The 27768-nt window shown below is 33.9% G+C and overlaps 1 protein-coding gene across 5 annotated transcripts in view; it reads right to left on the bottom strand.

Moving 5' to 3' along the window:
- Nucleotides 1-27768, bottom strand: part of EPHA7 (EPH receptor A7) — a 184404-nt gene that overhangs the window by 26605 nt on the left and 130031 nt on the right. For 3 of the 5 annotated variants that reach the window (XM_032155460.2, XM_058435406.1, XM_032155472.2), the window contains exons 6-7: nt 5855-5979; nt 2728-2911 (exon numbers count right to left, since the gene is read on the bottom strand). In XM_032155460.2, coding sequence (XP_032011351.1) covers nt 2728-2911; nt 5855-5979 — 309 coding nt within the window. The remainder of the gene's footprint in view (nt 1-2727; nt 2912-5854; nt 5980-27768) is intronic. The other 2 variants (XM_032155464.2, XM_058435407.1) reach the window with 1 other exon arrangement.

Genomic DNA, 27768 nt, shown 5'->3' on the forward strand with positions numbered 1-27768 from the left:
GCATCCCACCACTGCTTAACTGTGTGGCCAGAATCTGTGTACCTGTCCCTGTCTTTCACTGAACTTTTAATAAAGATCATGAACTGTGTGTTTCTGTGCCTCCTTAATTCTTAGCACAGTACCTTATGTACCTTTGTGAACTCACTGGTTCACAAAGAGTAGTCTGGAAAACCCTGAGAGTTCTCAAGAACTTTTCATAGAGTCTGCAAGTTCAAAATCATTTTCATATAATATGAAGATGTTATTTGACTTTTTTACTCTCATTTGCTTCTGAATGCGGTTAAGATTTTCAGAAGGTATATGACATGGTAATACCATGACTCTGATGGCTAATAAAATGTGTTTGTGTGTTCTGGTGTTTATAAAGTTTCCATTTTAATTTCTAATTTGGTGAATATTAATTGATATAACCAATATAAAACATTTTTTGATATCCTCAGCATTTTTTTAATAGTAAAAGGGCTCCTGGGATGGAAAATTTTGAGAAAGACTGTATTTAATAAGAGCTGACACTTAAGACTTTCCATGATAGGGGCTCTCCTTGACACTTTGTATATTTAACTTAAACCTCAGAATATTTTGTGAATTGAGTACTACTATACTAGAAATTAGGGTACAGAGACCCAGCTCATCCAAACTCCTATAACCGGACATGGCAGAGCAGAGAGATTTGAAACCAGGCAGCTCTCTACTGGTACTGATTGATATTAATAATTCACTCTATGTTGATCAGTGTGAAGTATTCATTTATTGCTAATTTACTGAGTGCCTTCTGTGCCTGAAACTATAGTAGGCACTGGCAAGACAACAGTAAGAAAAAGAGATATGGATTCTTCTTTCATCAACTTTACATTCCAGTCGGAGAGAATATATTGATAGTAAAAATCACTAAATTCTAATGCAAAAATCCATTCTTAACATACATTTCATGTGAGCTTTCAGGTTCCACTACTTTAATCTCTGAGTCTTGGTTACTTCTTTTTCAAATAATAAAAATAATATCTATGAATCTCAGCACTCATTAAATGATAGTTTGGTTTAATATTCTCAATTTACAAAGTCAGGAAAAGGCATAAATTCATCTTGAAACTTTTGAAATCTAAAAGTGTTTTTAAATAAGAAGGAATGGTTAGGTAAATGTGAGATAACTGACATTTTAAGTTTAAACTATTTATTAAAAGATGAAAAATCATAATTTGAAGTATCGTATTATATTTGAATTTACAGGGTGGTATTGTGATATAGATCTGAGTTGAAAATTACTAGAGCACATTTTAACACTAACCACTCAAATGTTTAATTGTTGAAATCTTAACTTAAAATGCTTTAATATTTTTGGGGACACTAAACTTTGATATGCTGATTCTTGATCTTATATAATCTATTTAAAAAGAATAATCATGAATAATGGTATTAAGTTTACCACATCAAATTATGTAGCAAATTTTTAAACTGATGCCTTTATGTTTACAACTCTATGTGTATGATTTATATGTCAAAATGATTCCAGCATACGTTTTTATTATTTGTGGCTATGAGAGTTACGGATTTATTTTAAAATGTAACAAAATATGTGGAAGAATAATACTGCTACCAAACTTAACAACCATTAGTTAATGCAAAGGATATTTATTAATTTACTCCACCTTTTGAAGATCTATACAATTCTTTCTTTAAAGCCAAAATAATTCTTTAATCAAAATATTAATCTAATTTGTTTAAAATTTTTTAACTGAGAAAAGTCATATAACATTTTCCAACTTAATTTTGGTTAGAATTTTGGAGGAATGCTGGATTGGCAAGGAGAACAGATAACAGCTGGGTAAACCATGTGCCTGAGCAGTAACATCAGGAGGAATCAAAACTCCAAAATACAGAAACACGTACTGAGATATCAGCTCTGTTGAGGAGCAACAGCAGTGGTATTCAGGGTGTTCCGAACTTGGACTCTGACAGCAAATGGGGACATGTATCCCAAGACACATCTGCTTACTTCTTATACACTATATATACATGCATTTTTACTATAATCTTGTTGCATTGTAAAACATAAAATGATAAAGGGGCTTCAAAGATATTGGTTATATTCTATTTTTAAGATGAGTGGTTATAGGGATATTCATTTAATTATCTCCTTTATATTTCATATATACTATAAATAGATTCTTTAGTATGCATGAAATATTCCATAACAAAAATGAAAAATGTCAAAAATAAAAATAAAAACAAGTTCTAAGACCTTCCTGAACTCTAATTTTTGAAATCATTGCTAAAGGGCAAGTCACTTAAATTAATACAGGTTCTTAGATACCATCTTTCTCTTGTCTGCCTCACTACACATTCTGGCTTCATTTGTGGGTTTCTGTGAAGTAGCTGCTTTGATGGACACACTTAGAATAAGATTGTTTTGAGGTCGACAAAAACATCTTGTGTCAATACACAAATTGAATCAGTCCTGCTTCTGTTTCTAATTTCACCTTTTTCAAAAAATAAATCCAGTATGCATTAAAGAAACTAGTTTAAATCACAGGGTTCTAAAATTGCTAAACAAAACAGCAAATGTTAAATTATTATGAACTTTTACGAAGTACACTTATATGTACATATATATTTATTTGTATATGTAAAAATTATGACGATGCAAATGATCACCTCAATATTGAAAAAATATTAATATATGCTAGAGTTATTAAGAGTATAGAGAATCCAAACCAAAGGCATAATTACCTTCAAACATTTTACCTGTAGCTTCCTCTAGTGTAGCAACATCAAGTCTGGGACTGTAATTTCCATAACCGGCAGCAGTAAAAGCCCGAATCTGGAAAACATACACTGTTCCTGGTTTCAGATTATTAATGGAGGCTGAAGTAGACTTGGTTTTTACTGTTGAGTAGGTCCGTTCCCTTTGATCCTAGAAACAATATTTAGAGGAAATATTTAATTGTGATTGCAACCAGACAATTTGACAGCCAACTGTTTCAATTTAATTCAATTTGCTCCATCGTTTTTATAGAGGCTACGTTGTACTTTGTGGAATATTATAACATTAAATCACTTCTAAGGTAATATAAAATGAAAATGTGAAACACATGCCTTTGTTATATATATTTAGGGAGAAATAATTTAGTTAAAACATTTATGGTGTTTTTAGCTTTTGCACAGGTAATACGTGACAAGAACTATTTAGCCATAATATAATAAAATATCCTACTGGTCAAAGAGTGAGTACACCTGTACAATCTACAGTTTAGTGGAGGTCATCAAATCATAATGTAGTTCTCTTAAGTTTTTTCTGAAAGTTATTCAGCAAGAAAAAAAGCCAGATGCTAAAAATCCAGAAAGTTATTAAATCAAGAAATTCAGATAACACTACCATTATACTGACATACCAATTTTTTTAAAACAACCCTGAATTTCTCACAGAATAAACCACTTCTGCAAAACAGTGTTTAATGAAATATTTTTAAAGTAAAATTATAAATATTAAAGTTTAAATATATATGATTTATGGTTTGAAAATATTTTAAACATGATTTTTTTCATTTTGTTCATATTTCAGATATAAAAACTAATGCAAATTTACTAAAATCAATTATATGTTTATTAACAATTTTTATCCTATCATTATCAAACACATTTTTTGTGCATATATAATAAGATTAAGAAGGGAATAAATGTAAAAACTCAAGCACATAAAAACTCCATCAAACAATATTTAAATAAATAAAAATTTAAATCTTCCTTGACAAGATTCTCACAAGCTATTTATGAATAAAAGTTGTAAAAATTATACTTCATAATACACAATATTAGAGAGTTCTTATTTGGTGTATAATAAATACATGTGTTCAACTTAATCTGGCAATGAAATTCTTCATTGAAATCTTAAAATGTCAATCAAGTTGTTTGATTTGCCTTCACAGTGAGATTTGCAAAAGTGTAAATAAATATATACTTAAGCTTGATTTACTCAAACTGATCTGTGATTGTCCTCATTATAATCATGTATAAAAATGATAGTTTGTATTACATATATTTATCTCAAACGAAAGACCTAGGCATAACTCAGGTGACACAAACATCACGCATGCATGCATATACATTACAATATAATACAATACTATTATTGTCTTTTAGTTGTCTAATATGCAAATTTAGTGAATAATGTAGATTTCTGTAAAGCCAAAAAAATGATTTGAACAGATTTATTCTAGAGAAAACATTTGCAAAATATTTCAGATTTATATTGTGAGAAACTTTACTCTTACCACCTATGTGTTTCATTCCTTTTGAAATTTGATGCAATTTAAGCAGGGACTATAACTGTTAGCTCTCATGGGAAAACAGATATACCAAAACCAGCGTTAAAAACAATGATCCCCTCTAAAACACATTTGTTGGGACAAGAAATGAAGCATTTAAAATGCAACCTTGGCCATGAAGTCATAAATTCATAATGTAAGTAACAAGCAAAAATATTTTAAACTTAATCTGAACATTAAAACAATATCATATTTGAAACTAATTTTTCTTTAAAAAAACAGGCCGGGCGCGTTGGCTCACGCCTGTAATCCCAGCACTTTGGGAGGCCGAGGCGGGCAGATCACGAGGTCAGGACCATCCCGGCTAACATGGTGAAACCCCGTCTCTACTAAAAATACAAAAAATTAGCTGGGCGTAGTGGCGGGCGCCTGTAATCCCAGCTACTCGGGAGGCTGAGGCAGGAGAATGGCGTGAACCCAGGAGGCGGAGCTTGTAGTGAGCCGAGATTGCGCCACTGCACTCCAGCCTGGGTGACAGAGCGAGACTCCATCTCAAAAAAAAAAAAACAAAAAAAAAAAAACAAAGGTATCTATTGCCAATGTACTATATACATTTCAATTTATTTAATCATATCCACTCATCCCCAAAGTTTTCTCAAAGCTTTAAGCTCCTATTTTCTAATTCTATTGTCTAAACAGTTAAAATGGTTATGTGTATTATAGCACTTCAGGTAACTCAGGTAAGCCAAAAATAGTAACACTTATTACTATTACTGTTAGTAATAGCAATGTTTCTACATTTTCCACATTTCAAACCTTTCACTGAGTCTTTCTGTGAGGTGGGGTTTTAAATCATGATCTGTGAATGTGGTTCACATAAACATTTTCTCTCTCTTTCCAAATGAAACAGAAATAAATATACTCATATACTCAGATATATCACTAGTTACTAAAATTTAGTCATTATAGGTAGATTAAAAAGGCAGCACTTGGGTTTTAGCCATACTATTTTTCCTGGAAGGAGAGGTGTAAATAAGTCCCATACATGATTATTAAAACATATATAAAATAAATTTCAGGAGGAATTTAAAGGGGTGAAATAACATCATCCGATTTGTCAGTCTGAAGAACTACATATTTGTTATACAAAATATTCTTATTATTTCAAATTACTAAATTATTTGAGGTCATTATCATCACTGAAACCACAAAAATTAAACAAATCATTAAGGTCCCAAACAGACATATTAAAGAAAATATTTTTCAAAATGCATTGGGCTGTGTGGTTTCTGTGGTACTAAAATATTCTACATCTAATTATTACAATATCAAAAATTGAATCAATCAATAAACATATATGCTACAAATGGGATACTTTCATTTGTGTAACACAGAAACTTAATACACAGAAATCACATTTATAATGATAAGCCAGAGATTCACAGAGATGGTTATTATAAATGGCTAAAATTAACTACGAAGTTTGAAGTAGCTCCAAATTGTTGGCATAATGACCAACTTTCGTCTACAATACAGTAGGATGACATGAGACACACAGCACATTGTACATTTCAGTTGCTCTTAGCACTTACTTTCTCGTAATACTTGATTTCATATTCTGTGATGACTCCATTGGGATGCTCTGGTTCCTGCCAGGAAAGCTCGACACTCCGCTGCAGTACTCTCTCCTTCATTACTCCGCTAACTTGCGAGGGAGCTGTTTGGACAAGATGTGTCAATAAACAATGAGAAAATTCACTGGATGCCTCAAATCAAATGTCACAACTGATCAGTCCCATGCTGTGCCAGTTTCATTAAGGTAAAAGAAAGCACCTTTTCATAGCTCACAATTCAGAAGCTAATGAATATTCAAACAGGACCTTATTACTGTTCATAAACCTTAATAGAAATTTAAATTAAAGTGCAAACAGCAGAAGATAGCATTGTTCAAGTTAGTGAAAAATGGAAATGATGGGGCTGAGAATGACAATTAAGCAAATGAATGCTAATTAAGGCTAGAAAATATGATTTCAGATTAATCTCCAGTGATAAACTAAGTCCAAATATTTACTTCACATGCAACAGCAATACACTTTTTAAAAGAAAAAATAATTTAATATTATGCAAGAAAAAGTGTATGAAATGGCTACTTTGATCTTCAATTAAAAGGATCATTTTTTTTAAATGATCCCATGTTTCACTTGGTGTGTGTATACTCCCAAAGAATTCCAAACAACTTTGGAAAACATTTTTAGACTTTATTAGGTCAAGATGCAAGAAAATGCAAAGGCTGCCTGCTACTTAAATTATGTGCATGAACACATACATACACATGGACTCTTGCATGTGTAATTTATACCTACGTAACCTAGGCTTCAAGCTTTGAAAGGAGCAATTCAAAGCTACAATCTTGCTTTCTCTTTCTATACAGATAATAATATGCTTAGAGTTCTTTCACTCTAATTAGTGACATATACTCTTTTTGGTAGCTAAGTCTGTGGAATGTAGCAAACTAATTTGCTCTGTCTAATTTGCTCAGTGATGATTAACTAGTTGTCTACTCTGTCTAAATGAGTAGCTGCACTGGCTTGGCTGAATTTCAGTGGGGTCATTATGTTTCATGTATCACGCTCTATCTCATTCTGTAAAATATTTTCAGGCTGTTAATTTAATTTTCAGATGTCTGAAATTGTTAATAATCCTGCTGATAGAAAAGCAATTATATGGGACCAAGCCATTTAAGCAACCTTCCGATGTTTATCCCTTTGGCTTTATTTTGTTTCTTTTACTTAATATTTTCTTGTATCAATGTCTAAAAAACACATTTTTCACTTCTTTCTGGCTTGGCGATTTTGAAGGAAGGACATGGAAGATACATGACTCTCATTTCCTCCCGGATTACTAACAAAAGCGTAACAAGGGCAGTTTAAGTGGGACAACTTTCCCTTGAAGGGGATGTAGCCGAAGTACTCAACAAACTGTGTTTACAGTATAAATGCATTTCTGATATATTTTCAATGAAGCTCATTTCTAGTAAGAAATCTTATTTTTGTCACAACTTTTGAAACCTGAACATATGCAGTAAACAAGAACTTATCCCTAAAGTGACACGTCTCTGTACCCAGAACCTGCTTAGCATAACTCAGTAGACTGCAACGTTCAAGAGGCTGCTTCCTTAGGCCATGGCCTTAGGAATCCAACTCCAACTAATTGTGACATGAGACTCTACTTGACAAATAATCTCTAATAGCATAACTTGCTTAACAAAATCATTCCAAAAAATTTACATTTTAACTGGTAAAAACAATAGACTGCAGCACAGGTGAGAAAACTGCAATGGTTAACACATTGAGTTACCCAGAAGTGCTGCTGATCTCTGATCAGAGTTTACCATTTATGTGTGCCATTTGAAAATAAGTTAGCTAGAAATAGGTTAGAGAGCTCGTATGTGTAAATCTCTAGGTTTCTTTCAAATAACACCAATAGCCTACTGTGATTTTCAGTATAAGTCAAACACTAAGACATGTTGCTTGGTTTCTATCCCTAACTATCACTTTGCTTGGTATGATAAAAGAGGCAGGAGACTCTGAATTCTTCAGATTATGGAAAAGATTTGGGTTATAAATCTACCCTATTTAGTTTCTGATACATTGAAACAACATCTAAATATAAAATGAGATGATTTTTGCAAGTTATACACTAAAATTGCATTCATTATTTCCATCCTGGAAAATAATTTTTACCAATAAAATTATAGCAATTGGGGACTGAAAAAGAAAAGCTGCTAAAAATACTTGAAATATATAATATTTTGAAACTCATATCACAGTGCTGACAGTGAAGTATGCTGCAACTTATTTTCCCTTTTGCACAGGAGCCATATCTGTAAGTGAATATACTCCTGAATTCTTCTATATTTCTTTCTTTTTTCTTGTATCCCTTGCTGATACTATATCAAGTCACACATTTTAAGAGGGTCAGAAAGGGAAGCACTAGCACATGGCCCTTGAGAATGGATAAACTGCATGACAGGAAAAATCTCTCTCCGTCTCATGTCCTTCAAATACAACATTTGGTAGAGGAAACATGATTATATTTTCCCTGAGCTTCAATACCTTAGGTATAAAGGATACACAACTCACAGGATATACAGCTTATAAACAAAAACATCTCTAGCCTAGTTAGATTCTAACAAGGTAATTATTTTCAGATAAAGTTAGAAGTTAAAGTAAAATTAAAGTGGCATAAGGTATGTCAATCTTAGAACACAATGATTTCTGTGGTTAATATATTTGATTTACTAAATTAATGATATTGTAACAATCTCACTAAGAATGTGCTCACTCTTACACCAAAATATTCAATTAACTACAATCTAAAGTTCATTTCTGAAAAGAAAATAACAGTATACAAATGAATTATACAAATGAAATATATAAGTGACAATATACAAATGAATATACAAATGAATTAAATGCTTTAAGAACCAATTCGGTGTTATAACATTTAAATTATAATTTTCATAATTATCAAAATGAAATTAGATATGTTGTCATTGGAATTATGTGAAGATAATAGATAGTAACCAACAATAATAAAGTTCCTGAATTGAAAGATGTAGGAAAACAAATACTGTATATAACAGAGCTTTTTGACATAAATTTTTAGTAGGTTTTCTAACAAATAATTAACAGATTCATTTTCACTAGAGTTTCTAGAAGTATTCAAATATAAAAATTAAACTCAACTGACAAAACAGATGGAACTTCCTTTGCCCTTAAAGATCTTCAAGTCTTATCAGGGATATAACAAATAAATAAAATATAAAACAGACTAAGCCATGAAGCAAATTATTAATCATATTTGGAATCTTCACAAATGACAATGACAGAGAAGATCTTAGGAAATTCAAAATTTGTCTCCAGAGTTCAAAGTGGTAAATCTCAACAGCATAAAAACAAAATTGATAGATTTGATGAAAGAGTAAAGCAAAAGTCTAATGACAGGCAGAAAAGTAAATCTGTGGAATGGGTTTGTTAGTATAAGGCTTTAAATTGAAAAATAATCAGTAACAAGAATGGTGGGCTTATGCACAGACCTGAACCAATCAGCATTTTACAGATTGTGAGCTTCAAGCACTCATATGTGATCTTTGATCTTAATCAATTTCTAACTAAAATCCAATTACAAAACACGTATTTAAATTACAGAATGGAATTTATTCATAAGGTCTATGTACTGCCTCCCTCTACCCCCTGCCAACAGGTTAAGCTTAACTATTTGTAAAGGAAAATTTCTTAGCATGAAGTAGGGAAAAAGACAATTTTAAGGCACAGCATAGTAGGCAGAGTGACCCCACAAAGATGTCTATACCCTAATCTCTGAAACATGTAAATATGTAAATTCCATGGCCAAAAGGGTACTGCAAATATAATTAAGGTTACACACCTTAAAATAAAGAGATTATCCTGGATTATTCCCAGTGGGCACTATCTAGTCACACAGGCCCTTAAAAACAAACAGAGATGCTGTAGAAGTCAGAGAAATTTCAATTGTGGGAGGAACCAACTTGCCACTGCTGGAGGGGACCTCAGAGAAACATGAAAAGATACAGGGGCAGCTTTTAGGATCAGACTGGCCCTGACTGACCGGCCCAGAAATCAATAATTCAGTCCTATCAGAGCAAAGAATTTGAATTCTTCCAACAACAGGAATGAGCTTGGAAGTGGATCTTCCCCAGAGTTTTCAAGTAAGAGCCATGACCAGCTGATAACTTGATTTCAGCCTGTGAGGCTGGTAGTTGAACCTTGCTGTGCCCAGACTTGTGACCCACAGAACTGTGAGATAATAAATGAGTGTTTTAAATTGTTCAGTTTGTGGTAATCTGTTATGGCAGCGATAGAAAATGAATACACGTAGTAAGAAAAAAAGCAGACCTACTGAAATTTTTATGGAATGATGAAAACAGGCTAGTGATTGCATATTTAAATGACGTGATATTAAATTGTATGTTGAAACAGCATGGAATCAATGAATATCGACCTTGATTAAGACCCAAAACACAATGTTTCATAGAAAAGAACTTAACCAAGATAATGAATTTCACTTTGGATTTAAAAAGTCATTTATTTATACCATTCATTTTTTCTACATTTACATGTTTCTAACTGAATTTAAACAAATAATGAGATGGAAAAATATACTTGTATTTTTCAACAATACAATGAGGTAAGATGGGTCAACAAGCATAAAATGACCTTTCAGCAAATATATCGAGTTTTTAAATCCACTGAAATTTGTTAGATATCCATTAGGTAAATACAAAAAGTAAAAATAAAGATATCTTTGGAATACAGTCAAAGGAAAACCTGCTAATAGTAGAATGATGCTCTTTCATGGAACGCTTTTCCTATTGTACATTATCACTAAGAAATTCATTTTTAGCAATCCTCGAAATAACAAATGTATGTGTTACTATAAGCTTAGTATTTTAAAATATACAACTTTTAGCTTTCTCACTCTTCCCCACAGGTGTTCATTTTTGTACTACAGGAAAAACATATAAAAATACATAGAAATTTGCTTAAATAATGAAATACTTGGCCATAATTATACATGCAGTGCAGTGTATCATGTAACATAGCAATTCTGTTTCTAGAGTATGTAGATATACATATAAAATGCTAAACACATAATTTCACAAAATTTCAATTTCTTGGCTTTGGAAAAACAGGGTCACTAATAATATTAAGAATGATACATATGCAATTTTAGCTAAAAAAATAAGCACAGGAACTAAGGGTAATTGAACCTGTAGCAATTATGAGCTATTCTTTTGTGATAGACATCTGTCAAATTATCTTTGGCTGGAGAGAAGCATGATCTGTAGTTAAAACCAACATAAATTTTCATTCTATAATAAGTATTTGAAAAAATCGGTGGAAGAGAAATGATGTTTTTTCAAAATTAAATTATGTTATTTGCATTGCTATATACTTAACATACCAATTAGGATAATGATTTTCAAAATGTAAAATATACAATATAGTAAGATATATAACAGAATGAATTTCTAAATAAATTCAAGAAGCAGTTACTAAAAAGACAATTTGACTAAGAAATAAGGTTTGAAAGTTCTGGAAAAAAATATGATGTTGAGCTGAAAAAGTAGGAAAATAAAAGCATCCTGCATAGTGGCCCCAGTGAGGTATACATATGAGTTAAATCAATATATCTTCAGTAGAGTAATAAAATACCTAATACGAACTACAAAAGTCACCACTTCACAATTTAATCAACCAAGAACTACTCTGTTCTTTAAGGCAGCGATTGTAAAAATGATCTGACAATATATCTTTCTGAGAATAAAGTTTTCTTTTTTTTTATCACCAGATAATTGGCAACCAATTGTTTGGACATTTAATTAATTATTATAGGAGTTAGCACTTCTCAGAAAAATCTATAAGTAAAAGGCTTTAAGGGGCATCAGTTTGTGGAGAAGAGCTACTGCTGGTCACTGATGCTAAACACTTACTAGGACTCCTCCTAATCTCTGCTAAAGTACTGACTAAAATGTCAACTGTTGAAAGGTTAATGTGTAACTCCTCATAAATTTTTATTTTAATAGAATTCTCTTAATGTAAAAAATATAAAATTTTGAACACAGTAGGTATAAATTAGGCAAATTCCCTGAACTGGCTGTCCTATTCATACCAGTCTTACAAAGGAATAACTCAATAATGACCTAACATGACAATTCAGAATGGTTAAGGAGTTCCTGATAGTAAGACACACGTTATCTATCTTTTCAGTCAACAAGTAATACTATCTTTTTACTGGTTTAGTTCTATTCAACAAATATTTGTTTGGCATTTACTATATGCAAGGCATTGTGGATTTTTATAGTTCCTTAGAATCTGCAACATTAGATAGACAGATTTCTTCCCTTCTAAAACCCTATGAGGTAAATACTGCTTTTCTTGCTGTTGTGTGTGTGTGTGTGTGTGTGTGTGTGTGTGAAGAAGCTGAGCCTTAAAAATTAAGTAGCATCATCTCAGAAAGAGGCATATTTTTTATTTAATCCATGTTTTAAAGCCCTAATTCCCAACTTTTTTTCAACTATACTGCAAAATTCTAGGCTCTGACACTTCCTGAGAGCAGAAACTAGCAAGAGGAAAGCTAAACAGTCATTCACTCATTTAATATTTATTGAGAATCCATGATGTGCCAGGACATTAGGTTTTGAGAATATAAGGATCAAAAGACCCATAGGGATCTGCTCAGTAGGCAGTAGCAGTCTCAGAAGCTGCAGATACTAGAAGAGATTAAGCTGAGCAGAGATTTTTAAATGGAAAATGCCTGTACATGCGACAAAATTCAAAAACACTAAAGCGTGAAAACTGACACTCCCTCCCAACCTGTCTCCATGTAACTAAGGTACTTTTCCCTGAAGCAACCACTCTTAGCAATTTATTTGGTATCCTTCCAGAAATTGTCTAGGTAAACACAAATATGTGCATTTTTTACATGAATGGTATTTTTTGATTTATGCTGTATTTTATAACATATAATTTAACACATATAGATCTGCATCACTCTTTTATCAGCTCTGTTGTATTCCATTATACACATGCGCCATGATTTATTTGACCAGACACTTATCAGTAAGCATGGTCCTTTCCCACCTCTTTTTCTTACTAATTATGATCCAGTGAAACTGCCGGCAAACTGCTATCTAATTAATTAATCCTATAAGGAGAGTAAAATATTTCAAAGTGGTCTAGTGCCCACAGGTGAAAAGAGGTAGGCACAGTTACATGGACTGAATAGGCAAAATGTGGCCATTGTTAAAACTCCTTTAGAGGTTTTGCTTTAGAAAAGAAAATGAGCACTTTATTTGGTTATTATTATTTAAAATATTCTAGAGCAGTGCCACTCAAAGTGCAGGCTGGCTACTCAAAACGCAGCTGCAAGTTGTTGGTGTGTGAGAGGAACTTGTGTCAGATGTACATCAACTACATCAGTAAGCACTTTTCTGTAGCTCAGCTGACGTTTTTTTCTTAGTAAGATTTCTTGATGAAAGAAGCATTTCTTTTTCTTTGCAGCTTCCTTGATCATTTTCTTTCTGGTGCTAGCTACTTATCTGTCATATGCTGGCATTTTGAGTAGCAGTGACTTTTAAAAGTACGCTAGCATTAGTCTTAAATACCCTTCACTGTAACACTAAAATGCCCAAAAGCTAAGATTACTATAACATTTTTACGGATTTCTGATGAAAACTCCTTTCGTTCATACCTTCAACATATAATTTCTCATGACTGATTATAGTATAAAGAGTTGTGCGAATTGCAAAGATGATGATGTCTCAGTTCCTACCTTCCAGGAGATTTAAATCCAGAAAACAAGTTAGAACATGAATGTGCACAAACAATCTAAATGCAAAACTAAATATCGTAATATAGATGAAATATAAATCAAGTGCCAACATATTCCTGGGAGGCAGTAAAGAGCAAAACACACAGAATATTTCCCTGTTGTCAACCCCATTTGTAACTCAGCATTTGATTGGTATATAGCCATGCACTTAAACAGCTTATCAAGACTGTTGGCATCATATCTATAATCTGCAAGTGATAACTTTATATCAATTAGATAACAAACTTGGTTTCAAGATTGGGCACACATTTTTCTGTCTAGTGGCCTCCACCAATAAGCAACAACTGCTTGAATCATTCTTCCTCTGCTTCAGCTAATACAGATTTCGTTTTCTGTTGATAGTTGAGTGGCTACACAATGTATCATTCAATTATGTTATACCTGTCTATCTCCTCAGCTATTCTGATGCTCCTTAAAGGTAGAAAACTTAGAGAAGCAGTAGAGTATAGGAATGAAGAGCATGGGCCAGAGAGCTAGTCCATGGCTTATTTGCTGTGTGACCTTGAGCAGAAAATTGAACCTCTCTGTGTCTCACTTTTCTCAGCTTTAAAATAAGGATAATCAGAATACTTACATCATAAATAGAATTGTTATGGAAATTACATATATAAATAAATGTTAAATATTTAAAATCACTCCTAGCACGTGGTAAGAATTCAAAAAAAATATTATTATTCTATGCTGACTTTGTTTGTATTAAAATTACTGATACCTGGGACACCTTCCAGAATACTACGATTCTAAGATCAGATTTAGGCCTTCGTATTTTTCAAAAACTCCATAGATAAAGCTGACAGACAGCTGAGTTTGAGAATAATTCCTTTAAATCTTTGGCAGGAACATAAATTGCTATTCTAAGGTGGGATACCAGCACTCTCCATAACAAATGCTGGCAATGTTAGATTTTGAAATCACATTGATAATTTTTATAAAATAGCCATTTCAGTAAATAATCCGTTTGTGTAATTTATACTCTTGTTTTATATGCATGAGCTAGCTAGAAAAGTACATCATCAATGTTAAGTCACTTAGAAGGGATACATCATTGTCAGAAAATGAAATAACTACCAAAATGAGACGAAGACCAACAACACACACTCTTCTCAAAATGTTATAAAATATATTGAGAAAGAGAAATACACAGATGAAGTAACTTCTATTTTGACTGGTGAGAAAACTAATATTTTGAATGATTTGTTTTAAACTACTTTCGTACTTTTACAGTCAGTAAACTGGCTCCATCTCTAATTTTCCATGAATTCATAGCCAAAGGGTACTTTACAAGGTCAACTATATAACTGTGGCTTTGCTTTAATGACAAAATAATCATAGAAATGATTTATCAGGAAGTATGGGACAGCTATGGCCCACAACCAGACTCCTTTAACAATAAATCTTGAAGTAGAATATGTGTATATAAGTCTACACACACACACACACACACACACACACACAGACACACATGAATGACCTCCCTTGCAGGTCATCAGAGTAACATTTTCAGTTGTGCAAATTTTCTTTGACCTCAGAACTTTTTTTTTAAATAAAGAGAGAAATATATAGTATTCCAATCTCAAAAATATTATAATGCCAGTTGACAATTTTTGACACAATAACATAGTCTAAATGTCATGCTATGGGTATCTTTAAATTTTCGTAGCTATATTTAAATTCTTTACAATATGGATTTCTGTATTACACAGGTAAATTATATTTTAAATTTGAGGTACCATAACTGTATTTCCTTACAACATGCACATCAGTATAATCCTTCATTTAGAAAAGGTAAATTTATATATATTTCATAAAATGTACAAATAATTTTATGTAATATATACAATTTTACATATATATATGTCACTATGTGCTTAAGTAAGGTTATTAGTTCCTCTTCCAAAATATGTGCATGATGTTTATAACATTGTCATGTACATAATAATACTCTGGAAATTCATAGATTTGGTTTACTTTTAAGAAACAGTAAATCATGTATTTCAACAACATATTTGTTTATTAAGAACTGGGTCCATGAGAAGGAAATTGAAGAAAAAGGGAATATGAGATTTGTCTTTAAGGCAGATATTACACATTCTGTTAATCATACACATTTGTAATAAATCCTATTTATCCATTTAAATAAAACTTCCATTACAGAACACTAACTGTGTGCTTAATAGGTGACTACACTGTGTTTACAATTTCCCAAATACTTTTCCATCACACCAGCATTTTTCATTATTGTGAACACAATGAATGGATTACAACCGAAGTTTTAAAAAATAAATTAGAATAAAAATTGAGTTCATTGCAGATAGTAATGAGAGGTGGCAGTGTGCTGGCAGCCCTCGCAGCCCTCGCTTGCTCTCGGCACCTCCTCGGCCTTGGGGCCCACTCTGGCCACACTTGAGGAGCCCTTCGGCCTACCACTGCACTGTGGGAGCCCCTTTCTGGGCTGGCCAAGGCCAGAGCTGGCTCCCTCAGCTTGCCGGGAGGTGTGGAGGGAAAGGCATGGGCGGGAACTGGGGCTGCGCACAGCGCTTGCAGGCCAGTGCAAGTTCCAGGCTTGGTGGGCCCCTCCCTCAGAGAGGCCAGCCGGCCCAGCCAGCCCCCGGCAGTGAGGGGATTAGCACCTGGGCCAGCAACTGCTGTGGTCAATTTCTCGCTGGGCCTTAGCTGCCTCCCCGCAGGGTGGGGCTCAGGACCTGTAGCCCACCATGCCTGAGCCTGTCCTGCCCCTCCATGGGTTCCTGCATGGCGGGAGCCTCCCTGACAAGCACCGAACCCTGCTCCAAGGCACCCAGTCCCCTCAACTGCCCAAGGGCTGAGGAGTGCAGTTGCACGGCGGGGGACTGGCAGGCAGCTCCACCTGCGGTCCCGGTGCAGGACCCACTGGGTGAAGCCAGCTGGGCTCCTGAGTCTAGTGGGGACTTGGAAAACGTTTATGTCTAGCTAAGGGATTGTGAATGCACCAATTGTCACTCTATCTAGCTCAAGGTTTGTAAATACACCGGTCAGCACTCTGTGTCTAGCTCAGGGTTTGTAAATACACCAATCGACACTCTGTATCTAGCTAATCTAATGGGGACATGGAGAACTTTTGTGTCTAGCTCAGGGATTGTAAACGCACCAATCAGCACCCTGTCAAAGCAGACCAATCAGCTCTCTGTAAAACAGACCAATCGGTTCTCTGTAAAATGGACCAATCAGCAGGATGTGGGTGGGGCCAGATAAGAGAATAAAAGCAGGCTGCCTGAGCCAGCAGTGGCAACCCGCTTGGGTCCCCTTGCACATTGCGGAAGGTTTGTTCTTTCACTCTTTGCAATAAATCTTAATGCTGCTCACTCTTTGGGTCCACACTGCTTTTATGAGCTGTAACACTCACTGCGAAGGTCTGCAGCTTCACTCCTGAAGCCAGTGAGACCACGAACCCACCGGGAGGAATGAACAACTCCAGATGCGCTGCCTTAAGAGCTGTAACACTCACTGTGAAGGTCTGCGGCTTCACTCCTGAGCCAGCAAGACCATGAGCCCACCAGAAGGAAGAAACTCCGAACACATCTGAACATCAGAACGAACAAACTCTGGACATGCCACCTTTAAGAACTGTAACACTCACCGCAAGGGTCCACGGCTTCATTCTTGAAGTCAGTAAGACCAAGAACCCACCAATTCCGGACACAGTAATATAGTTTCATAAAACCTTTGCTTCACATGTGTATGTGCATATGGATAAAGGAAAACAAGGATATATAATATGCATCTACTAATTACTATAAATACAATTAAAAGTTTTGGAAATCACTATATTACATAAAATATAATTGAAGGTATACCTATTCATAAAGTGATATTCATTTAAGCTGATAAAATACAAAACATAATTCGTACAGCAAAAATGCTTGATAATTCCATATTATAGTATTAATTTACTCCATCCCAAAGTTCTCAATAATGGTTGAAGAGAATGATCAATTTCATTATATTTTGGTTGCTATCAGTACCATATTTGTTTTTATTTTATTCTATCTTTTTATTTCTCTCCTTTTTTCCTTCTATATTTTTTGACTGTATTTTTTCCAGGCCTAAAACCCATATATATCAAACACCAATTGACTTTCTTAAACATGATTTAACAATGTTAGTTTTTGCAGAATTCTTCCTTGTTAGTGGCTTTGGTCATTTATTTTTTTCAAAATCATCACTCTGGTGTTCCTTAGAGTGATGATCTGTAAAGTGGATTATCCTAGAAGGGGAACAAGAAAAGAAAGAAAGGAGAAAGAAAGGAAAAAGATGAGCAGAAGCAGGGGAAGAAGGAAGTGAAAAGGAAGGAAAATGAATGTAGCCTGAGACTCATTAATACTACCTCATTTATAAAGACATATGCACACATATGTTTATTGTGGCACTGTCCACAATAACAAAGTCATGGAACCAACCCAAATGCCCATCAACATCAATGATAGACTGGATAAAGAAAATGTGGTACATATACACAATGGAATACTATGAAGCCATAAAAAAGGACAGGTTCATGTCCTTTGCAGGGACATGGATGACACTGGAAACCATCATTCTCAGAAAACTTACACAAGAACAGAAAGCCAAACAACTCATGTTCTCACTCACAGCTGGGAGTTGAACAATGAGAACACATGGACACAGGGAGGGGAACATCACATACCAGGGTCTGTTGGTGGGTGGGGGGCTAGGGGAGGGATAGTATTAGGAGAAATACCTAATGTAGATGACGGGTTGATGGGTGCAGCAAACCACCATGGCATGTGTATACCTATGTAACAAACCTTCACATTCTGCACATGTATCCCAGAACTTAAAGTATAATTTTAAAAAATGTACAGCTAAAAAAGTTATCATTTCAATTGCTCCAAGTACTCTGAATACATTTTATCTCAAAAGTGCATAAACTTAAGAAATTCATATTGCTTAATAAGTTCTCAATATTAGTCAAGATTTACCACTTTATTGCAAGAATCTGCTACAAGCTAAGCACTTAAGTTTAATATGTTCTGCTAAATACATTTTGATTAGCTTTGCAGCTTCTATTTTAAAGTTGTTGTTTTACAAAGCAGCATTAATTTACTATATAATATTTTAGTACCAAGAGAAAATTAACGCAGCTAGTTAATACCCAAGAATCACTTTTATGCACTGGGAAGATCTGGCTTATAATGAATAGTTATACAGAGTGAGAGTTACCATTTTATGAATAAATTTGGTTCCAAAAGTTAATTTGTAATTTCATTGTTTGTAATTTGGAGTTCATTTAACACAGAAGTAATATCATAAATAGCAGATTGCTAGGCCAGCCAACAAACATGTATTTGACCCAGAACGTTCTTAAACTATTGTAAATTTGCACAGATAAGGAATTGAAAACAATTCTGTTTTAATATTAGTAACTATGCAAAAGAGAAAAACCAAGACAAAGAATAAAATGTGTTTGCTATTTCTACTGATGCAGTTGCTTCAATTACAGGAATGAAGATCTCCCTGAATTCTCCCCATATTCTGATATCTCTTAACAAGGACAGAAACTTTTGCTTGTTGTCTGCCTCTCTCCTTCTCTTGCCACATATGAAGTTCCGGCTTTATTCCTAAATAGTCTCCAGCCAGCAAGAAATAACGAATTCAAAAACTAACTATGAAATAAATACAAAGTAGATGATGTACTGACTTTCATCTTTTTTCAGTTAGGGTCTGTGGCCCATGGGCCATATCTGGCTAGCCACCTGTTTTTGTAAATAAAGTTTCATTGGAACACAGCGGCACCTTTTTTACATATTCCCTCTGGCTGCTTCTGTGCCAAAATATGAGTGCTGAGGAATTCTAACACAGAAAACATGGCCTGCAGGATATGAAATATTTACTACCTGGCCCTTTTCAGAAAAAGTTTGCCTTTCTCTGAGTTAGAGTCTGTTTGGCTGCAAGTAAGAAAACTAAAAAAACTAGTAATTTGATTGTTGTTGTTTTTCCTTACACACACACACACCCTACACACACACACACACACACACACACAAATGTATTCTACAGATGGGCATCTATGTTTTATTCAGTTGTTCAAGGCTATACAGATGATTCTCATGGCCTTTCCCTCTTGGCTGCTGCTACCATACCTATGACATCTATATTGCAGGCATGGAGAAGGAATAAGCAATGCGAATGCTCAGCACCTAAATTAGGAAAGCCAAAGTTTCCAGCAAGCTCTGGAAATCTTCTGTTTGCATCTTATTCCCTAGGCTGGGAAATGGATTTTTAAAATGTAATCTGGCTGTACTGCTGCACTAAAAAATATGGTAAATAAGACGAAAGAAGACATGAGGGAGAAAACTAGCAGTGTCTGTCACCTTCATCATCCCAATAGCAGAGGAGAGGGAGATCACACACTTAACTTGATTCTCCCTCCTCCCCAATTAATTTCTTTTCTGAATATAGAACAGAAGGAACCAAAGGAATTGATTCAGACTTCCTAAGTGAAGGCACCAGATCATGAATAAAAATAATATTTTTTAAACTAGGGCTTGGAAGACTATATATGATAGCATTAAACCTTCATTTGTCAGGTTTAAAAGGTAGCAGATGAGAAAAATATTTTTTGCTTGTATCTGGGAGTTTTCAGGTGAAGCTTTTCCCTGCAGGACCAGAGAGCTGTGGAGACCCTGAACAGGGCAAAGGTTGGGTCTGAAACAGTCACATCTGGTGATTTAAACATATTTCCAGGGAGAGAAGTCATTTACTAGATGGCATGTATAATATGTTAACTAGCATGAATATAGTACTTTTTAAAAGACTTTCAATAACATTTAATTTTGCTATTTTATAATTGAGAAATATTTATTTGAAAGTCTCAAATTGATTCACAGTACTAACAAGGAATACTCCACCATGCATATTTTTGGCACTTTGTATATGCTAAATAAATGAATAATGGTGTGACACTACAAATTACCTTCTCTCTTTTATATAAACCAGTGTCTTCCTATCTATCGGATTCCTCCTGAAAGATTTTGTGTAAACTCTCCCACGAAAATAAAATTGTTTCTCAAGCCTATAACCCTTTCCATCTGCTGGGGAATCTCTGTTCTTCACTGTATAGCCAAATATGAAAAAAATTGTCCATATTCTTTTTCTCCATTTCTCAACTCCTTTCATGTTTCAACCTTCTTTAGTCTGGCTTCAGTCCACCTCATTCCATTAAATGAGTTATTGATAAGGTTACCCACACTGAGGTGCTTTTCTCAATCCCTACCTTTCTTGGACTCTCAGTAGCATTAATATTTTTAATCTCTCTGTCCTTTTCTCCTTGGCTTTTGTGGCACATTCTCTTCTAGTTTTTCTCCTGTCTAGTTGATTCTTTTTTTTTAACTTTTATTTTTAGTTCAAGGGTACGCGTGCAGGTTTGTTATATAGGTAAACTTGTGTCATGGAGGTTTGTTGTAGAGATTATTTCATCACCAAGGTATTAAGCCTAGTACCCATTTGTTATTTTTCCTGATCCTCTCCCTCCTTCCACCCTCCACCCTCTGAAATGCCCCAGTATGTGTTGTTCCCTCTGTGTGTCCATGTGTTCTCGTCATTTAGCTACCACTTTGTTTCCTTTGCAAAAAACCCCTTCTCCTCAAGCAACAGTCAAATTTCTTCAAGGCCATATGAAAAGATGTTCATCATTATTAGTTATTAGGAAAATACAAATTAAACCTACAGTAAGATATCACTTGCCACCCAACTAGAAAGACTATAATATTTTTAAAAAATCTAGATAATAACGTGTTGGCAAGAATTTGAAAAGAATAGAATTCTTTATACGCTGTTGGTAGAAATGCAAAGTGGTGCAGCCACTATGTAAAAGCAGTTTTTTTTAAAAGAGTTAAATATAAAGTTACCATATGACCTAGCAACTCCACTCTGTTATCTACTCGCAAGAAATGACAACATAGGTCCACACAAAGATTTAAATGTGAATGTTCACAGCAATATTATTCATATAGCCTGAAAGTGGAAACAACCTAAAGGTTCATAAACTAGCAAACAAATAAGGTGGAATACATACAAAGAAATAGAAGTGCTCAATACAAATGGATGGATAGGCTGCACAGTACAACATAGAAGTATCTCAAAAATTTAGGCTAGGTGAAAGAAGCCGATGTATCAGAACTACATTGTATCATCCTGCTTATATGAAATGTCTAGAAAAGACTATTTTAGACAGACACAAAGCAGTTTCGTGGTTGCCTAGGTCTAGGGGTTAGAATAGAATAAATGTAAATGGGCAGAAGGGATCTTATGGGGTTATGGAAATGTTCTAATACTGGATTGTGGTGATGCTTGCACAACCCAGTAAATTTATTAAAATCACTTAATTATACATTTGAACTGGGTGAATTTTATCATATGCAAATTATACTTAATAAAAACTGTTTAAAATACTTCATTTTGCATGACTTCTAGAATAAGAAACAAATCATTACCATGACTTACTGTCTGAGCCCCATGTATTTTTCCAGCCTCACCATGCATAAATCTTCCCTCATTTTTTGCACCTTATCCTCTTTTCTGTTGCTTGGCTGTGCCCAGCTGCTTTTCACACCAAGTTAAGATATCATTCTGACTGTTCTTTTCTTAAAGTGACTTTCCTAACTTCTCTGAGTAAAATCCATCTCTTATGTGTTCTCATGGAATTAGGAAATATCTTTTTATAACACTTTACAGCTGAAAATTGGCATGTGTTTGTATGATTATTTGATGACTATTTGTTTTCCCCACTAGACTGTAAGTACCATAAAGTGGTGGGGAGGCCACATTTGGTTTTGCTAACCAATATGTTCCCATTATTTATCACAGCATGCAACTTTAGACATATATTAAATTCTGTTTAAATGAATGAATAACAACTATCAATTATCTAAGATTTCCCTCTTGGATAGGAAGCTTTTTTCCCCCCATATAAGTTCTAGGCTATTTATTTGCTCAAATTAAAGTACTAAAATATCTTATAAAACTTTGTAACATTGTACACACACCTCAAGATCAGACTTTATATTTTTAACTAGTGCTTGCAATGTATACTGCAATTCTCTAAGAGGGAAACATCATTAACTCTCAAATGATAGAGAAGCAAATTAGTGACACCATGTATAGTTAGAATAACAACTTGAAAGTCAGCAATAATTTTTTTGATAATTTTTAATATATCACTAAGAAATTTTGATAACGAATTAAAACTATTAATTCATGGTTTATAAATTGATAGATTTTAAAAGTATGTAGATCCTGGCTAACATGGTGAAATCCCGTCTCCAATAAAAATACAAAAAAAAAAAAAATTAGCTGGGAGTGGTGGCGGGCACCTGTAGTCCCAGTTACTTGGGAGACTGAGGCAGGAGAATGGCATGAACCTGGGAGGTGGAGGTTGCATTGGGCCAAGATCGTGCCACTGCACTGGAGCCTGGGTGACAGCGCAAGACTCCATCTCAAAAAAAAAAAAAAAAGTATGTAGAATAATTTTGCTAAAAGTAATCTTAAGGTTTACCTTATTTTAAACAAATATTCCAAATGCAACCAAGTTCTCTCATTACATTTTGTCTGCATGCCTAAACAGGAATTTGGAGATTAAGTAGGACATATAAAATCATTGGTTATATATAACACACTTACTAATAAAACAAAGCCCATCAAAATGATAGTGTCAATTCCCCGAATTTTCATTTAAATGGTCATCACGATGAAGGATTTTAGTTTATATATTCCCTTTGCCTTAAAACCGTTTTGGATGGAAAAGTAAAATATGAACAATTTATTAAAGAAAAATTTTTGTCTAAACTGATACACATTCTATTTTATACACAACATGCATCTTCTTAATATTTATTGTAATTTTCCATGTAATAAAATGCTTATAGTTCTTTATTTATAGTATCTAAACCAAGAGTTTCCTTTTAAACTTGTCATATATGTGTATGTGCATAAATATACACATATATAATGATTTTTATATAAAAAGTTCTTCATATTTATAGTCAAAAGCAATTTTGACTATATATAGTCTTATAAAATATGACATATAAAATATGACAAACATATTTTGGTAATTCTCTGACTAGTGAATTCCATAATATAATAACTACAGAAAAGTATTATGTAACAAATGACTTGTACCTTCTTGAAAATATTTCTCATTTAATATAATGCAGTCATGGAAACTGTATTGGTTCATATTCTCTAAAAATGAATTCTATATACAATAATTGTACAGGATTGATACGGTTTCAGCTCTCCATTCAAATGACAGGTAATACATACAAAATGGCACTGGAGGCCGGGTGCGGTGCCTCACGCTTGTAATCCCAGCACTTTGGGAGGCCGAGGCGGGCAGATCACGAGGTCAGGAGATCGAGACCACGGTGAAACCCCGTCTCTACTAAAAATACAAAAAAAATTAGCCGGGCGTGGTGGCGGGCGCCTGTAGTCCCAGCTACTTGGAGAGGCTGAGGCAGGAGAATGGCGTGAACCCAGGAGGTGGAGCTTGCAGTGAGCCGAGATCGCGCCACTGCACTCCAACCTGGGTGACAGAGCGAGACTCCGTCTCAAAAAAAAAAAAAAAAAAAAAAACGCTTTGGAAATTTCTTCAACTCTTAGCAATTTGCCAGGTCTAATTCAGAGATACTGGAATTAGTCCCTAGAAGTCTGATAACTTTCAATCATCTAAAATCTTCCTCTGGAATAGAAATAATTTCTCCCTTCTTTCCTCTCTCTCTCCTTTAATTTTAACTTTAGGTTAATTATTCAGTCTTAGATCTCTTTTGCTCAAACCATTAGATTATATACAAGCTATAACCAAGGCTTGGCAGCAATGTTTGCTTCCTGAGATGTGAAGCAACACAGGGTATGAGTACCTTCCATTACAGGACTTCTCACTAAACATAACAGCGAGGCTCTTCCGAATGCCCAGTGTCTTAGCATTTTAAGATTTGTGGCCCAGCAAAAGTCACACAAATGACTCTTTAAAGGGAATTCTATCTAATAGTTAATATAAACCAGATTCTGCATTTCATCATCATCGTCATAAAGCAAACAAAAAATACAGCTGCAAACAATGAATACAATATTGAAATAGATCCCAGTAGTTTATGTTGCAAACACTACACTGTAGATGTTCACTTAATATTTGCAAATCACTGAACAAGAAATGCTGAATTTTTCTTTAAAATGAATAAATTTTATATTTTGATCGTAATAAAATTTGTTCAGTAGTGCCCGTCTCTGAAAACCCCCTTATGAATACATCCCTGATTTCTGTCCTAAACTGTCTTGGATGGCAAACAAAAGCAATTGTGTAACATATTTTGTTTATAAAGTACTACATATCAATGAGAAATAAAAGGAATACTCTCTACAGTTTGTACTTACTAAAAATTTATTTTGAATGCAAGGTTCCTTATGCAATGTTTTAAAATAAGAACTTTTGAATTTAACAGAATTCTAAGGCTTTTATGGTTTTTGTTTTTTTAGTCAAAGACCAAAGAGAATTATCGTTAAGCATCTAATCACACAGTCAAATATTTTATTTGACAAAAGCTGTAAAATTGATTAATCTTCCATCACTAAACAACAGATAAAAAATACTTTTCTGGGCCGGGCGCGGTGGCTCACGCTTGTAATCCCAGCACTTTGGGAGGTCAAGGCGGGCGGATCACGAGGTCAGGAGATCGAGACTACGGTGAAACCCCGTCTCTACTAAAAATACAAAAAATTAGCCGGGCGTGGTGGCGGGCGCCTGTAGTCCCAGCTACTCGGAGAGGCTGAGGCAGGAGAATGGCGTGAACCCGGGAGGCGGAGCTTGCAGTGAGCCGAGATTGCGCCACTGCACTCCAGCCTGGGTGACAGAGCAAGATTCCGTCTCAAAAAAAAAAAAAAAAAATACTTTTCTGGAACCAGATTACCAGGTTATGTGTCCAAAAAACAACAACTATTTGTTAGTTGCTTCCCAATGATTTATTTGCAAAACTGTACATTACACCTCAGATAAGGTACAAAAGAACTTTAGCCACGCACACGTCAAAATATTCAAGGTATGTAACATGCATGGAATATAATTCCATTATATCCCAAAGTTAGAAAAAATATTTTCAAATCAACATAAATTTTACTTCTCATACTTGGAATTAAACAATAACATATGATTGGGTGCTGTCTCATAAACATATATAGTTAACTACAGTAAACAGAAAGTGTATTACTGAAGACACTCCCTACACTCCTTCACAAGATTTGAAGTCATGCAAGAAAAGGCACAATCCCAGTTCTGTCACTTACTAGTTATGTCATTTTGTCCAAGTTGCTAAATGCTCTCTCTCCCCTTGCCCCCAACTTATTAGTTATTTTTATTTTTTAATACTTATTTTTCTTTTGCATATCAATAGGGAACATGAGTTGGTAAATGCAGTCATAAATACAAAAGTATTCACATCTCTACTTTCAATGCTATCTAATATTTTAATTTTATCCTAGTATTTTAAATATCTCTGTCCAAACTGTTGATACCATTTAGAAAGGCAATATTATTTATGGGAAACCTGATGATTTAGGAAAAGACAGGCAGAAATGCAGCATTCTTATTTGTATTGAAAAGTTGTGTTTTTTTTCGGTGGGGGAGGGGCGATTATTCAGTTAAGTTGCCACATGACAAAGCTGACCCAGATAAAAGGTTATGGAGTACCACTATATTACGCTATTAATATCTATTGCTTTAGATCAATATCCAAGAAATTCCCAACTGTTTTTACAAGCTCAGCATATGAAAGTAGGTATAAATAAGTTACTTTACACTAACAAACTACAGAGAAGTAACTTAATATCATTAGACAACTTTTCATTTTGTAGTGTAAATATAACATAATGCTTACAACTTCTATAAATACTAGAGAGAAAGGCAAACAACCCATTGAACTACAGGTGATAAGAGCAGAAGATAGTGATAGAGAGGTATTCAAGATAAATCTGTGCTCCTGCCAAGTGCTCCATTTCTAATCGTTTGCGCTCATTTTGGAGAAGGTATAAACTCTTTATATTCATACTGATCTGTAGGTGCAAAGAGGGTAAGAAAGATGTTATTCTTTTAAGTTAGAAGATACTAGTAAATCATAGAGATGAGAAATAGTTTGAGGCTTTGTACAATTGAAAAGAAATGATAAATTCTTTTTTCTAATATTAAGTTAAAGATTTTAAAAAAATATTGACAAAATAATATACATTTAAGAATTAAATTATTAAAAATCAGGTAATACGTAGAAAAGACTATGTAAACCCATATATATAATTTTTGTTATTCATAATTTAGTTTGCAAAATATTAATCATTTAATCTTATTTAAGTATTTTTAAAATTTAAAGCAATCAAATTTTAGTGATAATTTAAGAATTATTTTTCAGAATATTTAGGTAGTTTAGTATTAAGAATTATTATTATTATTATTTTTTGATCACAAATATTTATTCTTAACCAAAGACTTTCAACTCACACCAAAAATAATAACAAAAGTTAATTTGTGACAAATAAACATTGAGGGAAAATTGACAATAAGATTTTAACTATTAAAAATTTCAAACCTGCTATGACTAGAGCGTTCCTTAATTCTTACTCTAATGTTATCAATTAAACATGTAACATTAATTAAAAAACATTCTGGCCATTATATTAGATACACAGATAAATGGGATACAGTTTCTCTTTTCATGGAGATCTCCAGTGCAGCACCCCAATTCCTTCAAATTATATTTGTCTAGCCCATAATGTTGCAAATTGTACTAAATTACACTTGAACGTGTTCTTTACAGAAATATTTCTTTTTAAATTTTTATTTATTTTATTTTATTATTATTATACTTTAAGTTTTAGGGTACATGTGCACAAGTATTAAGAATTATTACTGAATTCTGAAATATTTTCCTTTGGCTTTAAAATACAAATATTTTGCAATATGAGATAAGCTGCATAAAGAGATGTGAAGTCATATAAGACATTTAGAAAAATTAGATATGAAGGTTTATCTGTC

Source organism: Hylobates moloch, unplaced genomic scaffold, assembly GCF_009828535.3.
Source record: "Hylobates moloch isolate HMO894 unplaced genomic scaffold, HMol_V3 SCAFFOLD_2, whole genome shotgun sequence".
In the NCBI taxonomy this organism is placed as follows: domain Eukaryota; kingdom Metazoa; phylum Chordata; class Mammalia; order Primates; family Hylobatidae; genus Hylobates; species Hylobates moloch.